Source organism: Calidris pugnax, unplaced genomic scaffold, assembly GCF_001431845.1.
Source record: "Calidris pugnax isolate Ruff unplaced genomic scaffold, ASM143184v1 scaffold27, whole genome shotgun sequence".
NCBI classification, from domain to species: Eukaryota; Metazoa; Chordata; class Aves; order Charadriiformes; family Scolopacidae; genus Calidris; species Calidris pugnax.
Window position 1 is genome coordinate 2308673 of NW_015090893.1, and position 17598 is coordinate 2326270.

The 17598-nt window shown below is 38.5% G+C and overlaps 1 protein-coding gene across 1 annotated transcript in view; it reads left to right on the top strand.

Annotated features, from left to right (window-relative positions):
- The window catches only part of LOC106891544 (slit homolog 3 protein-like), a 554801-nt gene that overhangs the window by 362158 nt on the left and 175045 nt on the right, over window positions 1-17598 (top strand). Inside the window, exon 12 of the mRNA XM_014948178.1 lies at window positions 6891-6962. Coding sequence (XP_014803664.1) covers window positions 6891-6962 — 72 coding nt within the window. The remainder of the gene's footprint in view (window positions 1-6890; window positions 6963-17598) is intronic.

The window sequence follows — 17598 nt, forward strand, 5'->3', positions numbered from 1 at the left end:
AGGTCAGAATGTCTAGAGAATATGAAGAATCAGTGAGACTTTTATGTTTCATGACCCTGCCGCTGAAGGTCTGTTAAATCCTTACTTACATTCTCACCTAAGCTAACATGCTTGTTGCTATGTGTGCTTCCAATACTGTCTCTGTCTGGTACATGGCAAGCTTTTAGATGAATCTATGCAGTGACTCTTTTAACCATTTAGTCTTTATTTTTAAGTACTTAGAATATCAGTTGGATTTATCTGCAAAACTTGAAGTGTAGTACTAACAACTAATTGTTTAACTGGAAATTTAATATTTAATTGTGTCTTGCAATAGATACATTTTTTTTTGATTATTCAAATATGCCAGAATCCGGCTGAAGAAACATAACACCTCATTATGACTTTCATATATTTGTATAATTTCTCATTGCAGATCCATAATAACTCTTCAGCTGAATAGGGTGCTTTTTCCAGGGATCTCCTCCAGTGCTTACAGAGCAGCCAGGGGTCTGTGCTTTATGCATGTTGTCCTTCCCGTTGTTTGGAAGGTTGATGGCAGCCTGAAAACTGCTGCAAGTTGTGAGCCAATCTGGCAAGTGCTTTTGAAGAACTGGAGCTTGTGGTTTGTGGCCGTGCGGAAGCAGTTAGCTGTGAACTGGCAAGCTGATGGCTCTGCGTGCCTCTGAGAGTATAGCCCTCAGATGGCTCAGCTGCACCTGCGCCCTCATAGCAACTTGCTCATGTTAGAAAGCCACCTGCAAAAAATTTGGGAAAGGTTTCCCTGAGTTAAAAATACAGTGAATGATTGTTCACACTGGTCATTCTGGTATTAGAGATACCTGCCTTGCAGAAAAGACAAGAATAGAATTCATGCACTGGCAAGTCTGATGTGGTTGTACATCTCTGTCTAGGATGGTTTTCTCCATCTTTGTAAGAGAGACTCCCATGTATGATGAGAAGAGAAAGAAAGGAACAGTAAGAATAAGGATACCTATTGGTGTCTCAGTTGGTTTTGGCTTAAGATTTTAAGATTAGCATTGTGATTATAGAATTAAGCTGTAACTCACTTTTCTCTTTCTCCCAAACTGTACATCATGTTTAGGGTAGTATCTTCTCCACCTGACAGTGAATGGTATTTGTCAGACCTGTGGCTAACTTGGTCCCCAGCAAAGTTGAGAAGCAAATGAACAATCAGAAGCACATAATAAAAGTTTTAGCAGTTTTGTGTTCTAATAAAAGTTGGTTTTTTTCACTGATTCACTGTCTATTGGCAGGAACTACTGAACCGATTTTATTTTTATTACATATTAACTTTGTTAGTGCATTTTTAATAAAAAATATTTGGGGTCTGAGATTTCGGGGCGGGATAGAAGAAGGGTTGTATTCCTGTGCCAAGCTTGCTCAGTAGCCAAGACCCCTGCATGTCCTGCAACATATGTGAGGGATGCAAGTGAACATACATGTTTAGAACTTGTCATGCCATAGGCAAATCTCCTAGAATTTATCTCTGTTGGTAAAAGCACTGGAGATTTAAATGAAGTTCTTGAATTGACTTGACTGAGTTTGCTCTTATATGGCATTTTGGAGTGGTTTGTTGGTTGGTTTTTGGGGGGTTTTTTTGAGGTTTTTTTTATTTGGTTTACTTTTTCCCCAAAGCTGCTATCCTGGAAACATTGTGGTGCATGGTAGTGCGATGGGCAGAGTGACAGGACAGAGGGAAGTGGCTGCAATAGTGGAGCATACTTTCACTGGCCAGTCTTTTCTGCAGGCTAACTCATTCCTAGTACTGTTAGCAGTGCAGCAGCTGGTACACTCAGAACAAAAGCATCTTGGATCAAGAACCTGACCAATATTCATATTTGTTGGTATGAGTAGGCTTTGCTCCTTTTTTCTTAAAGAGAAAAAGCAAGAAGCAAAAGTTTCTGTGCTTTCTATTAGAGTAAACGGAAATAAGAAACTCAAGAAATGAGATGCAATGTGTTATGTATCTCCCCTCCCTTCCTCTTTGCTGCTCTCCTTAGGATGGTTTGACTTCAGCTCTGGCGTGGCAGGCAGACAATGGCATTAGCTAATTTGGCTCTGTGTAGTGCTGAACATGAATATGAATTAGAGACAAGTGCCTGAGTTCTCATACTGACTTTTGTTTAGCTGTTAATTTGTTCGAATGTTAATGTGCCACATGCACATAAGCCCAATTAGGTTTGAAAATGCTTACTTTCTTTTCATGGCTTCTAAAAATTGAAGCTTTGTTTTATCTTATCAGCTATTTTAATCAGTTTTATTTTGCTCAAAATAATAAAGAAGATGTATAAGCACACCCAAGGTTTCAAATTCAGTGGAGCACTGCACTATGACCTTCCGACTCTTAAATTAAAAGCAAATGAAAAATTACTTTAGAAGAGTCTTACTTTGATATTTGCATTTAGAAGGACCATAATTAATAACTGCACTGAGTGTGAGTGTTGAGATTTGTTTTTACTTCTGCAGCCAGAATAACCCTTTGTCTGGAGTGGGGATTTTTTTTACTTCTTTCCATGGGCATTTTGTAAATCTTAGCTTCGGAACTCTTATGTGCTCTAGTATTATGCGTTATTGGTCAGCATTGATGATCCTGCTATTTCTCAAAACTAAGGAAGATGTTCATCTAACATCACAGAGTTTATAATCTGAATTTTGTATACAGGTGATATACTGGATTCTGTGGGCATTAATTTAATATTTTAACCTTTTATAAATATTTTATTTGCAGAGGTTTTGCTTTTGCTTCCTGATACAGGTGCTCCTGCCAGATCGTTTGTTGCAAGTTGTGAGCCAATCTGGCAAGTGCTTTTGAAGAACTGGAGCTTGTGGTTTGTGGCCGTGCGGAAGCAGTTAGCTGTGAACTGGCAAGCTGATGGCTCTGCGTGCCTCTGAGAGTATAGCCCTCAGATGGCTCAGCTGCACCTGCGCCCTCATAGCAACTTGCTCATGTTAGAAAGCCACCTGCAACAAATTTGGGAAAGGTTTCCCTGAGTTAAAAATACAGTGAATGATTGTTCACACTGGTCATTCTGGTATTAGAGATACCTGCCTTGCAGAAAAGACAAGAATAGAATTCATGCACTGGCAAGTCTGATGTGGTTGTACATCTCTGTCTAGGATGGTTTTCTCCATCTTTGTAAGAGAGACTCCCATGTATGATGAGAAGAGAAAGAAAGGAACAGTAAGAATAAGGATACCTATTGGTGTCTCAGTTGGTTTTGGCTTAAGATTTTAAGATTAGCATTGTGATTATAGAATTAAGCTGTAACTCACTTTTCTCTTTCTCCCAAACTGTACATCATGTTTAGGGTAGTATCTTCTCCACCTGACAGTGAATGGTATTTGTCAGACCTGTGGCTAACTTGGTCCCCAGCAAAGTTGAGAAGCAAATGAACAATCAGAAGCACATAATAAAAGTTTTAGCAGTTTTGTGTTCTAATAAAAGTTGGTTTTTTTCACTGATTCACTGTCTATTGGCAGGAACTACTGAACCGATTTTATTTTTATTACATATTAACTTTGTTAGTGCATTTTTAATAAAAAATATTTGGGGTCTGAGATTTCGGGGCGGGATAGAAGAAGGGTTGTATTCCTGTGCCAAGCTTGCGCTGCAGCCGAGACCCCTACATGTCCTGCAACATATGTGAGGGATGCAAGTGGACATACATGTTTAGAACTTGTCATGCCATAGGGAAATCTCCTAAAATTTATCTCTGTTGGTAAAAGCACTGGAGATTTAAATTAAGTTCTTGAATTGACTAGACTGAGTTTGCTCTTATATGGCATTTTGGAGTGGTTTGTTGGTTGTTTTTTGGGGGGTTTTTTTGAGGTTTTTTTTGTTTGGTTTACTTTTTCCCCAAAAGCTGCTGTTCTGGAAACATTGTGGTGCGTGGTAGTGCGATGGGCAGAGTGACAGGACAGAGGGAAGTGGCTGCAATAGTGGAGCATACTTTCACTGGCCAGTCTTTTCTGCAGGCTAACTCATTCCTAGTACTGTTAGCAGGGCAGCAGCTGGTACACTCAGAACAAAAGCATCTTGGATCAAGAACCTGACCAATATTCATATTTGTTGGTATGAGTAGGCTTTGCTCCTTTTTTCTTAAAGAGAAAAAGCAAGAAGCAAAAGTTTCTGTGCTTTCTATTAGAGTAAACGGAAATAAGAAACTCAAGAAATGAGATGCAATGTGTTATGTATCTCCCCTCCCTTCCTCTTTGCTGCTCTCCTTAGGATGGTTTGACTTCAGCTCTGGCGTGGCAGGCAGACAATGGCATTAGCTAATTTGGCTCTGTGTAGTGCTGAACATGAATATGAATTAGAGACAAGTGCCTGAGTTCTCATACTGACTTTTGTTTAGCTGTTAATTTGTTCGAATGTTAATGTGCCACATGCACATAAGCCCAATTAGGTTTGAAAATGCTTACTTTCTTTTCATGGCTTCTAAAAATTGAAGCTTTGTTTTATCTTATCAGCTATTTTAATCAGTTTTATTTTGCTCAAAATAATAAAGAAGATGTATAAGCACACCCAAGGTTTCAAATTCAGTGGAGCACTGCACTATGACCTTCCGACTCTTAAATTAAAAGCAAATGAAAAATTACTTTAGAAGAGTCTTACTTTGATATTTGCATTTAGAAGGACCATAATTAATAACTGCACTGAGTGTGAGTGTTGAGATTTGTTTTTACTTCTGCAGCCAGAATAACCCTTTGTCTGGAGTGGGGATTTTTTTTACTTCTTTCCATGGGCATTTTGTAAATCTTAGCTTCGGAACTCTTATGTGCTCTAGTATTATGCGTTATTGGTCAGCATTGATGATCCTGCTATTTCTCAAAACTAAGGAAGATGTTCATCTAACATCACAGAGTTTATAATCTGAATTTTGTATACAGGTGATATACTGGATTCTGTGGGCATTAATTTAATATTTTAACCTTTTATAAATATTTTATTTGCAGAGGTTTTGCTTTTGCTTCCTGATACAGGTGCTCCTGCCAGATCGTTTGTTCAAAAAGAAGTCTTTGAGTCAGCCATTTGGATGTTGTTTTAGAGTCCAATGAAATTTGGTGACTTGAATATTATCTCATATTTTGAAATTGCTATCTAAACGGACCTGCTTGACTTTTAAAAGTTCCACCATCGTTTCTGTCTAGTTTTGGGCAGAGTATAAAAATCTGGGTTCTTTGCATGAGAGTTTGTTGAAGCAGGAAATTATGTGTGCCTTCTGAAGCTGAAACTAGGCAACAATTAGAAAAATTTAGTAGTGCTAGCATTCATTACAGAAAACACTAATTGTAACAGCACATTAAAAGCCAACCTCCTGACTCTGTACGAGATAAAGAGAAATTATGTTACATTTGTTTAGAGAAAGTATAATGCTAGATGGTCATTAGTTTCTTGAGTAGAGGTTCAGTTCCTGCTAAACTACAAAAGTAATGAAAAATGAAGTTTCAAGTTCAGATTTTCATATCTAAGTGGTGTTATTTTATTTATATTCTTTTTATTTGGGCTCAGAAATGAGCTGATCTAGGAACTCTCCCACTTCCAATGACTGATGGAGTACACTGAAGTGGTGATACTCTGGGAAGGCCAGAGGGTATTGTAAATGGTCCATCATGTTAAGTGTTTGTTTTTCAGTGTGCTCAACTCACCATAATATTTTAAATGCTGAAAGACAATATAAGCCAAAATTTCAGCCAGCATCCAAGCCTCACATGGCTGTTTGATTAATTGCTAGTATATTCTTACATATTAAAAAGTTAGGGAATTAACCAGTTCCGTGACACATAAGCAACAAAGTTTTGACATGATCTGATTTAAAACCATTTACTACGTCTAATGTAGAGCATAGAAGTTACATAATTACTGTTTTTCCAAAATGTAAGTCTATTAAATAGTTTAGGTAAGTTGTAAAACGTTCAGAGGGAAGGTAATCTTCTTCCCTTTTACCAGGACCCATATAAGCTCCTGACGCACTTTCTGGTTTTGACAAATTTTATCAACTTCCAGAAACGACAGGAGAAAATACTTTAGCTGTGACTGACACTGAGGTGTTCCTTCATAGATGATTTTGCTCTGACCCCTAGGTGGCATATCTTTGCATAACAGTGGTTTTGTCTGGTTTTCCCTTTAGTTCAATTTCTGATGATACTACACGTGCATTTTTCCATTAAAAAAAAGAAAACATTTTTAATATTAAATCTGAATCATGGATATCAGGTTGTATGTATTTATGGTTGAATGAATATATGTATAGATTCTCATTTGTGTTATTAAATCTTTACTGATTTTTATAACTAAACAACACCTGACTTTTTTTGAGTTTCTGAAATATATGTCTATTTCCAGTTAAGGCTCAATTTCTTTACATTAGCCAGTTGAAATGGTAACAGCAGCTGGTGAAGCCATAATATTTTATCCAATGATGCCTGTGTCACATTTTATGCCAATTATTATATCTTAAGAGATTCTATTATATGAAATTTTATCTACAACCAGTTTTTGCTCCCTGGCTTTTAAATTCAGTATCGCTGAGCAGGATTCTAGGTTTTTGCATCAGACAATGTGCCTTTCAATGGTTAAAATATTTCTTAAAAGGGTGGAAAAAAAAAATCCCTCAACAGAATGAAAAATATTTCAGATACAGTTTTTGGATGATGTCCAATTTCTACATTAAAAATGCTTTCCAACACCAGACGAACCCTGAATCATAACGACTCATTTAATACCATGTGCTCTCTGAAAAGAAAATGAGATCAGTAGTTAAATGAAATGCCCACAGATCCTGGGCATGGTGCACAAGATCAATAAAGATGATAATGCAGAGATGTGGGAGGACACTAAACTGGTCTGTTACTTAAGATTTATTTTGTCTTCCTGAATCTTTCAGAGTGCTCTATGGAAACAAGATCACAGAGATTCCCCAGGGCCTTTTTGATGATCTTGTGTCTCTGCAGCTGCTGTGAGTATGATCCCTTCCTCTTCTTTATTTTGCAGACTAGATTTACAGGCTAGATTTACTGTTTTTTCAGCTTCTGACATCAATATAATCACCTTTTCCACTGAAAACTCCCTGGGACGTGCTAGTCTGTTGTTTCTGTGTCAGGCAAGAGGGAGGCAAGGGCTGAAAAAAGAAAAAAAAGGGAAAGTGCCAACAGTTTTGTAGCACAGTGTGTACAATGGGTAATAGACACAGAGGATTTAAATGTGGGGAGGAAATGAGAGACTCAGTGAAGTCCAAGAAAGGAAATTTGGTCACTGGCTGATGTGCAGTTGGGGATGCCATCTGATGGTTTTTACACATTTAGCATTTGTGGTTGAGTATGTAGATCCTTGAGGGCTCCTGTGCTGCAAGTACCTGCACATGTAAGCACAATGGCAGTATGAAAGCTCTTACTGGTGAAGCCATGCTCGGTTCCGTGTTCTTATCATGCCAAGTATGGCTTAGCTGCAAGAGAAATAGTTTCAGAATATATTGTGTATTTGAGTATTTTATGCCGTGTGTGATTTAATACACCGTCACGGGCAGGGGTAATACATAGATCATACACTCTTCAGTATTTATTAGCATAAAAAATTTATAGCATAGCATATGCATATATAGCATAAAAAATTTCCTAAGCCAAATGTGAAATTGCAAATTTTACTTACTCTTGTCTCCATCATCACATTGGGAACCAGAAACTCCTTCAAAGAGAAGGAAATCAGCTACTATTTCAGCCGGTCAGTGGAGGGGGAAGTGAAGTGAGTTTAATATGTATCTCTGATGTTCTGGTTACCATGATGGATGATGTGCTCAGAAAGTAAAAGGTGATCTGTGATAAATTAATCAATTCTGGTTTATATCACACACAACTCTCCACCCCCAAATAATAAATTATATAAAATGTAAAGTAAGTAAAAGCTTTTAGACATGTTATTTTAAGCCTTTTTGACTGTCCTGACATAACCAGTAACGAATATCCAAAAGTTTATGATTACTATCGAATATGTGACTCTATGATTGCTGCAGTTATATCTATATAAAAATAAGCATAGGTTTAAACTAAAAATCCATGAGCAAAGCCAAAGAACTAAAATATGAAATGGTTGAAATTACATGTTAAGGGAAGGACTACTCAGATGTTAATTTATCCATAAGATCTTAATTGCAAACGTGGGCCTCCCTACGCTAGAGAAGGGCAAGGAAGAGCAGGTATGGTTTAGTTATGACAATCCTTGAGCTGCCATGGTGGGAAGCTGGTCATCTCCTGCACACAGCCAATTATGTTATCTTCACCTTCTCCACATATTTTTTCTGGCAGCCCTTTCCTCTCTCCTGTCCCATACCTCAGAAGTTTGTTAGTACTGCAGTGTCTTCATGGCAGCCTCTGCAGTAAGAGAAGGCTGTGTGTTTGGTGGGGGGGTCAGTTTGCCACATGGGAGAACAATCAGCAAGAAAGTGCTCAGAAGTTGAGACTTGGCACGTGTTGATATAAGATGCACGTTAGTCATTGTCACACTCAGGTTGTGCTCGGTACAATGAGGACCCTTCAAGCAAAAGGAGGGCTAAAACTTAACTTGCCACTTTGACCTCTAAGAAAGAAGCTATGTTTAAAAATTTGAGCTTTGTCATATTTCCCCTCCAAATATTTTATGGTTACAAGTTCTAAGTGATAGTTGCTCTGTCTAACCCAGGACACTTCACAGATAGGCTCTTTCCCAGTAGAAAAAAAAAAATTAAAATCACTCAACACATAGCTCATGGTATCCTATAAAAACATGGGTCTAGAACATTTGTGTAAAGCATTAAGCAGGTTTCGGTGCCTTTGTGTGCTTGTAGCACAGGCTTTCAACAAATTACGTATTTAAGCCCATATGCAGTGATTTTCCAGTCTGAATTAGCTCGAGTGATGCCTTTTTATTAAGGGGGCAAATATATATACGCCAGAGAACCATTAAAACATGATGTACTTCAGCCACTGAAACATTCTCAAGCTGAGAAGATGTGAGTAGGTTGCCCCATTATGGGATTCCCAGGGCATTGTGCCTCTGAAGCCTTTCAGGGTCTTCTGGAAAGTGCTTGAATGTAAAACAGCTTTTGGCAAAGGAGGGCATTGAATGATCGTGCTTTAAATACAAACAAATATCCGCACACTTTTCTGATCGTGGCTTTGAAGCAGCTATTATGGGATTGATTGTAGCATTTTAATGGATACTGAAAAAATAAATGGCATTTGTTGGTTTTAGACCTGCTGTTGAACAGTTGGAAGAGTGCCCTATGATTAGACCTAATTTAGTGTTCAGTAGGCTCTAGATTGGATTTCTTCTCATTAGTCTGGAGACACACTGATAAGAACTCTCTGATTAAGGTATCCTGGTAGCTGGTATAATTTCCTAAGCTTGAGCTGGAGCATGTTTGAAAATACACTGGTGTTATGGCAAAGCAGGACAATCAGAAAAGCCGAGTCATTGTGGGTCCTGTATAATTTTTTTGAGATTGTATTTAGAAGGAAAAAATAATTCCTGTCAAATTGCAGAGCAGATAATATTGTTATTTACTGTTTGGGATAATACTCATCAGAGTTTCTCAGAAGCCTCATTATCCTTCTGTTTAAATATACTGTCACAATATAGGCCCAGATTATTCCACTTTTATTCTGGCAGAATTGTTTTGTGTAAGTGCCTTCCATCTGCAGGCAGTGCCAGGGGTGTCAGAAACACTGTAGCTGGGTAAAGTCATGCTCAGCTCAGGCCTGACAGCATCTTAAGCTGCCCCAGCTGTCTTTGGGGTATGAGAAATGAAGATTTCAGAGCAAGTTTTAGACCACCTGGCTAGCATTAGAATTCTGTATTTCTGTCATATAAGCCAATATTATATCATATTTGGCAAGAAAATAACCAGGCATGGTTTGATAATAAGGATTTTTTGCTGGGGGGGGCGGGGTGTGAGGAGGTGGTTTTGTTGGGTTTTTTTTAACTCTATTGTTTTAATTTAAACTGTTGCTTCTGAAGTCTTTGTTATAAGTAACTATGTTAAGTAGTTAACATTCGCCACATAAATAATGACAATTGGATTTCTGTTAAATTGCTGATTTCTCAAATCCTTTGTCTTCCTAAATATGCAATTGTAATCAGCACACCAGCAAACACTGTTCTATTCCAGAAGTCCAACTACACAGCTGTTCTGTGGAACAGAAGCTTTTCTTGGACCGTGTCATTTTCCTTATCCTGTTTGCATTTGCCAGGAGGGAGGATGCTAGAAAGCTGCTGTACCCTGTCCTCATACATTCTTCTTTTCAGCAGGCTGGATCATGTGTCTTCTGAGAATTTTAGGTCACTTTGGATTTGAGAGCGCTGTACTGTTTTCAAGAAAGAGATAACTGGAGTCTGATTATTTTATTTTTTTAGAGTAAAAGGAAAGTTTCATTTCATCGGGGCATCCATCCATCCATCCAAGCTGTGAGATAGTGTTTGATTAATTATCATTTGTGTGATTTGCATTTGAATATCAAAAGAATGGAAAAGGTTTCAGGTTAAGGTGGGAGTTTTCAAGTAAGCATTAGCTGTGGCCGGTTTGAACGCCGGTCCGGCAAGGCCGTACACTAACCTTGGTCTGTCTAGAAACTGGAACATATTCAAATGTCCTTCCCACCTGTCTTTCAATTTTCCTGGACTGTGGGCAAGCTCTTTCAGCAGCCCTTGAGTTTGCCAGTCTGTCTGCCAGTCACTGCTCAGGGGGCACAGCGTAACACTGCGCAGCTCGCTCTGTTTCTGCAGCCCCGGTGCCAGCCAGAGCCGGCAGGCACCCCGCTTCCTCCCAGGTGGGCACATGTGCAGGGCCAGGCTGTGGTCAAACAGCGAGGCACGTGGCTCAAGACTTGGGGCAGCTGTGGATAATGGGCACCGAGTTTGTTAACTGGTATTTTTCATATCTAAGTAATACACTTTCCTCTCTGCAACCATATTAAAGCAAACATTCTGGGGGCCTTTTTATTACACTGTGTTGTCTGGAACAAGAAGGTATCATAAAATCTCTACTGTTGAAAGAGATTGTATAGCAAAATAATATAGGGCGATGAAATCTCATTTTTCAAATGTCTGGCAAGACAGCTTCAGATTTCAAGAAATCCTTTTCCTTGTGGAAATTTACTTTGCATAGTTCCTAATCATACAAGTGCTCAGCCGTGTTGATCTTAAATCTCATGGTTGAGATCCCCATGGCTTGCTGGGCAAGAAAGAATCCCTACAGTGGACTCTGTTTCAATGTTGCTAGCAGTAGGTATACTCATGGGGTACATATATATTGAAATCAGAGGTTTGTTATATTCCTGTCTCATAAAACAAAGCCAAAAGCTTGCAGCCTTCTTCTCTTCCCCCTGACGTCTGATCATTGAGGAAAACTCAACGTTGTAATTGGAAAAGACCAATATTGGTGCCTGGATTTTGACTCGTTGACAGATAAAGTAATTTCACAAGTGAGACTTCCAGATCTACTCATCTAACCTGGGTTAAATTTGGAACTAGAATCTAGTATTTCCAATTTCAGCTGACCTTTATTTTAAATAGACTTGTATGAAGTGACAAGTTGTGTGTGTACTTTTAGAAACTGCTATTATCAGTCTTCTCAAAATTCAGTGAGTCAAATTTTGAGTTATTCTCCCTTTTAACCTGCTTTTTATGCTGTTTCTACTTGGATGAATAGTGAGATGCTTGGTACTCCTGTAGCTCTTCTGATGAGGCTCCTTGGAAAATATCTCCATGGCACATTTGCCAAGTTTGAAGTGCTTGTGTTGATTTGTAATTGTAAATTGAATCGCAGTGCTTAAGAGCTTAAAATAGGATCTACCAATTCTTTATTGTATACTTTTGGAGCCTGTTAAAAGCTCAAAGAAAATCCAGTGAAGCACAAACCCGTACAAACTATTTAGAAAAAATAAGCACAAAATTACTTGGAAGAATGTACATCAGTTCCAGTATTTTGTATTGTATACATTAGACTGTTATATACACAAGTATCATTAAACAGTGATGCAAACAAGTATATAAATGCCAGAATAAAGAAATTACAGTTTTCCATTTCCAAGTCTTTTCTAGCAGTGGTCTGTCCTCCTCCCCTCAGAAGTAGCAATCATCTGAGCTTTAAGTGATGTATAAAATCTTATTGTTCCATGGAGTTCAGTTTTCTCATGGAGAAGAGACAATGGGCATTAAAAAAAAAGAGACTTTCTGACTAGATGTAAGGGGAAACGTTTTCTCAACAGCTATTGAAGCAGTGGAGCAGGCTGCCCAAAGTAGTGTGTTCTCTGTCCATCAAGATTTTAAAGACCAGACTGAATAAAACTCTAGAGCAACCTGGGCTGACCTTAGAGCTCACCCTCTTCTGGACAGTCTAATAGGACAAGAAACCTGTCGAGCTTCCTGCCATTCTGAATTATCCAGCATCTGATGAAATAATTGTTTCTCAGCTAAAGCAAATATCTGCATTAAATAACTATAAATGGATCATGCTCTGAGTGGGGTTGAGATCAGATGACCTCTGGAGGTCCTATGCAACCTCTGTCATTTCTGGGTTATGTGATTCTAAATTCTTAGCAAAATGACATATGAACTTTTCTCTTGATTACTGAAAATACTTCTGGCTACAGCAGAGATACTGTGTAACCCTCGTCCTTCTAGTCCAGGGCAGAGTACTCTGCACAGACCTATGTAATAGCTTTAGAATTGTTTTCAACCCATTTGCCTCAAGCTTTTTTTTTTTCCTTCAGATTTCTGCATTTAGGCTGCTATTGTGATAATATTGCTAAACTCAATAACTGCTGTTAAAGTGAGGCAGCAGCATCTGCCAGACACAGAAATACAATTAGAGTCAGGCACTAATGAAAGACTGCAACAGCATCTGCCTCTTCTGTGTCACTTCTGTAACCAGCCTACATGCAGCTTCCCAAAACAACCGCCAGGTCCTACGTCAGCGTGTAATTCATTAGCTCTTCTGACGCCAGTGCTCCAAGCTGGGCTCACCTCACAGAAGCTCTCCTAGTTATTATTGCACAAGAATTAACTTCCTGATAGCCCAGGAAGTTGAGAAAATGTGTTTATTCTGTTGTGCATCTGAATTATCGTGTGGTTTTCTAAAATCAGCTGTGACCTTTTGTACAGGCGTAAGTCAGGCAATATTGAATTATGAGTAACAGAAGTCCAGATGCTATGACAATACGTGCTTATAATTCTCCAGGTAGTAACATGAGTACCTCAGAATTGTTTTATGGATGGTGTTCAGCTGCAGTTGCACTCTTTTGGATCAGAAATCAAGGGAAGCCTTTAAAATTTCTCCAAAACAGGACTGTCAGACTGTGCTCAGAGCTTCCATCTTGACTCACTACCAGCTCATGACTTTTCCATTTGAATTTACGTTGAATAAATTTGTCATCACCATCATCCAGTTTCCTGAACATGGAGAAACACTTGAATCTGGTTCAAGCAAGCATGATGACGATTTCACACCGGTTATTATCAGTTGAAGCACTGACAGACTCCTCAGTGGTCAGTCATCACATTAGAAAATTTAAATTTTAGTAGTAGATGTCTAAATACCTTGACACAGTAAGAGGCAATCAGATTGCTCATGTCTAAATATCTTGACACAGTAAGAGGCAATCAGATTGCTCCCCTACACTTCAGGCCATTTAAAAACATTGCTTGAACCTAATGTAATTATTTTGCCAATAAGTAAGCAGGGGCACACACAATTCTGTCATTAGACATTGCTTGTCATTGACGGCTGGGATGATAGAGTACTTGACTAGATACTTCCATATTGACACTTCAGCTGTTCTCCTGTGATAAGTTGTGTTAAATCAAAGATGACACTTGATTCCCTATAAACTTCAAGAGAAAATGCCGAAAAAAAAAAAAAAAGATAAAAATTTTTTTGGCTTTTTATAACTGGTATTGTATCCTAAGGGATGCTTTTTGCCAACAGTCCTTTCTTTGCTGCCCTATAGTGCCTTTGAATGTAGGTGAAGCCTTTGACTATTGATATTCTATAAAAGTCATGTATATTCAATTTGTATTCTGCCGTTACCCATGTAAAACTGTTACCCAGTTCTTCTCTTCCACACAACTCTCCTGTGCATTTTACATCTGCCTTTTTTTGGTGAGTTCTCATTTTCTATAGTGGAGTCTGGCATGTGGGATGTGCCAGCCAGTTCATGGGATGCTGAACATTTTCGTTCTCATCATGTTGTTGTCGCTGTCAAAGCAGAAAGCTAGTGAAAAAGAAAGAGAAGTTTTCCAGTGGCTCTGTGCAGCTTTTCTCTCTGAGGCTTTCCTTTGACTCATTAATGTACGTAGGATCATTTCTGGTCCATCCTGTAGCAACAGAAATCAGCCATCAGTCTCCAGCATGTGCTAAGGTTGCTAGGCTGCTGGTTCATTCTCCAAGTTATGTAGTTATTTGCTGATAGTTTGATTACTTGACCTCACTGTGCTGAAAATATAAATATTGCTAAGGGTAAAAGCCATATAGACATCCCCATTTGCTCTTAAAAAACAATTTTTTCAATCATTTTGGGTTTGGAGTTCAAAATGTTATTTAAATGTTAATCACTTGAAACTGTGTTTGGGCATATAATTCAATTATGGGACCATCTTAATTATGCAGATGGTGCTTATGAGCATCTGATACAATTACAGTGCCAATTCAATACACATTCGTTCAAAGGGCTTAGCTGAAACATGTTATTATTTCAATGTGTGTGGACAAATTCACTTTTTCAGGAAATGGGTTCATGGAATTGTAATACTGCTCTGCTCAGCTCGTTGCTTTCAGGGGTGTGTAAACCACAAGGTCTTTAACCGTTCTCCTGTATTCTGTGGTGGTCCTGGGCTTGCAAGAGATTTCTTCATGTTTTTAACATATCCAGAGGGATGAAAATGGAGACTCGAGTTAATAATCCATCATCCCTCTGGGTAGCAGGCGGTTTTATTTCTACTTGCATTTTTAACCTCCTTTTGAATGCTGCACCACATCTGGAGGCCGTGTGTAAATCTCATCCAATCAAGCTAATAACAGAATAGGAAAATTAGTGGAATTTACTTTCACCATAAATTGGTGCAGAATAAAACCACATAATTCTTGCTAAAGTAAGAGTCAGCTCTTAATATTGTCCCTTCTTTTGGTGTGAGTCCAGTAAAAGGAACCCTTAGTGTGTTGTGCAGTGTGGTTCACTGTTTAAGGAAATCCAGTGTTTCTGCTTCCTACAGTATGTTTTTCTCATTGTGTTTAAAAATAAATTCTTATAACTACTTTTAACACCATGTGAGGCCAGCTTTGTATACCTAATTAATAATTGGATGCCATTAGGGGGGCTGTGATAGTGAAAAAAGATTAAGCAAAGAATCGGAATTTATAGAGGGGGTATTTTAAAATAACTGAGAGTTGTGAGAGGAATATAAACCTTAATGCTGCTTGCCAGAAGTCATCCTCTAACTCACAGTAAGTTGGAGGAAAAAAAATATGGCATCATTTATTCCACTTTCTGACAGTTCTTTCACTTTCCCCCCACCTTTCTCCCTGATTCTGTTCAGAAATAGGACATTTATTTATCTCATGAGCCGCAGAGTATGGCCACATCTGTATTACTCTTGAGCACACTATCTGTCCTCTTTAGATTTAGGTACTGCACGTACATTGCACAGATGATATACAGAATAGGTGGTGGCACCTTGGAAAAGCTGTGTAGTACCTGAATTCCCACTTCTAAACAGTCTATGCAAGTACATTGCTGTTCCAAATTACTTTCTCTGATGCATAAAGGACAGTGAGTGCCTCTGTATTTGTGGCTATGTATGGGATTGGTTTCTCTCATTTTTGGTATCTAGCTCTTAGAGAAATGTCACAGATTATATCACTGTGAATCTAATCATTCAAAACTTCATGCCAGGAAAACTCATCATATTGTTAATTCTAATTTCCAGCATTGGGTTTACTCACATTCTGTTGAAACTAATCAGAGAATTAATTCAAGTCCTGTGTATTCACTGCAGTTGTGGGTCAGCCTTGCTCTGAGGCTTTATGAAGTGGGATCAATGATGGTTGGACTTCAAGCCCACTCTTCATGGAGGAGTGAATAGCACCTGCACAACGCAGCTCTGCTGTGTGTGCACTTCTCAGGCATCACAAACAGACATGCTGGTTGTCCACGTGTACAAATACAACTGTAGTTCAGTTGTAAATTCTCTTATTACTGAGATTATTTTCATTTTTGCTTTATGTTTGGTTACAAGTACTGCTTGCAACATAAAATATTACTATAATATTAGAAATAAAAATAGCATCTAGCAAAATAAATTGAAGTACATTTTTGCTTTTGGATTTCTTCCTGTGTGTAACTAAGGTACCAAGCTTCTGTCATGGAACAACCAATCTGAGCAAATAAGTGTTACCTAAAACCAATGTGGGACCAGTGCACAAGGACAGGGTGTGGAAACCAAAGGGTTTGTAATACTTATGTGAGTGTCTGGGGATATTGCTCGAAACTCATTAGCTGATTCTGACTTCTAATAACTTGTTAACCTGTTATTTATGGAAAAGATAATCTACAAGCTTGAAAGAGAAATGCATAATGCAGGAGAACCAAGAGGGAATGAAGATTGCTTTGTCTTGAACATACAAATGGCTATAAGAAGCAAGTAGTGGAAGATGACATTGCTGTTGGAGCAAAATCTCAGAATTTGAGTGCACGTGAGGAACTGTTCCTGTAGCCTAATATGAAAATTACCCAGTTACTTCTGGTGGAGTCAATAGGACTGTGGATTAGGTGTCCCAAAATTATCAGTCACAAAAATACAGATTCCAGAAGGATCATACTAGTACTGCACATGATTTCATAAAATTATTTTAGCTATTAGTTCATGCAAAAAATGTAACTTCATTTATCCATCGTGGCCTTCTAAATCACTTTCTCTTATCTAGTGTCAAACTTTGTTTCCCACAACATATAAAGAAGAAAATTTGGGTAAATTGATACTGACTTTTATGTAGGCTTGAAAGGTGAGTTGTGCTCTGATGCCCCTGCATTCCAAAGCTCTGCATTCCTGTTTTCCTTAAGAAAAAGACTGCACTGAAGTATTCATCTGTCTTTTATGTGTCACAATTACTGTAGCCATTTACTGCAGTAACGAGGCTCTGCCGAAATGACAGTAGAGCAGAGAGCTGTAATGAGTGTACAATCTTCCAAAGGTTTCAGCAATGCAAAAGCAGGGTGCTATGCAGAGGAAGCATCTTCTGAAGTAATTTTTTGGAGCAAAAGAAAGGCATTATGTGCAACTAAGAAGCAGGCTGTTCTCCCCTGGTAGGTTGCCCTGTTACCTGTAGTGGTTTATGTGCAGTTTGTGGAAGACAGAAGCTCCCTCTGCTGTGAGAGGTGTGTTCAAGATGGTATATTTGCTTGCTGAGGAATGAAAAATGTCTTTTCCTTTTTACCTATACACACATTTGTGTTCCATTCCGTATTAATGTCGAGCCATAATGTTGCAATATTAAGCCCTTCAAACTCATTGACAAAGTCACAAGCGTTTTGTGACCAAGAGGACTGAGTTAACATCATGTATTTCTT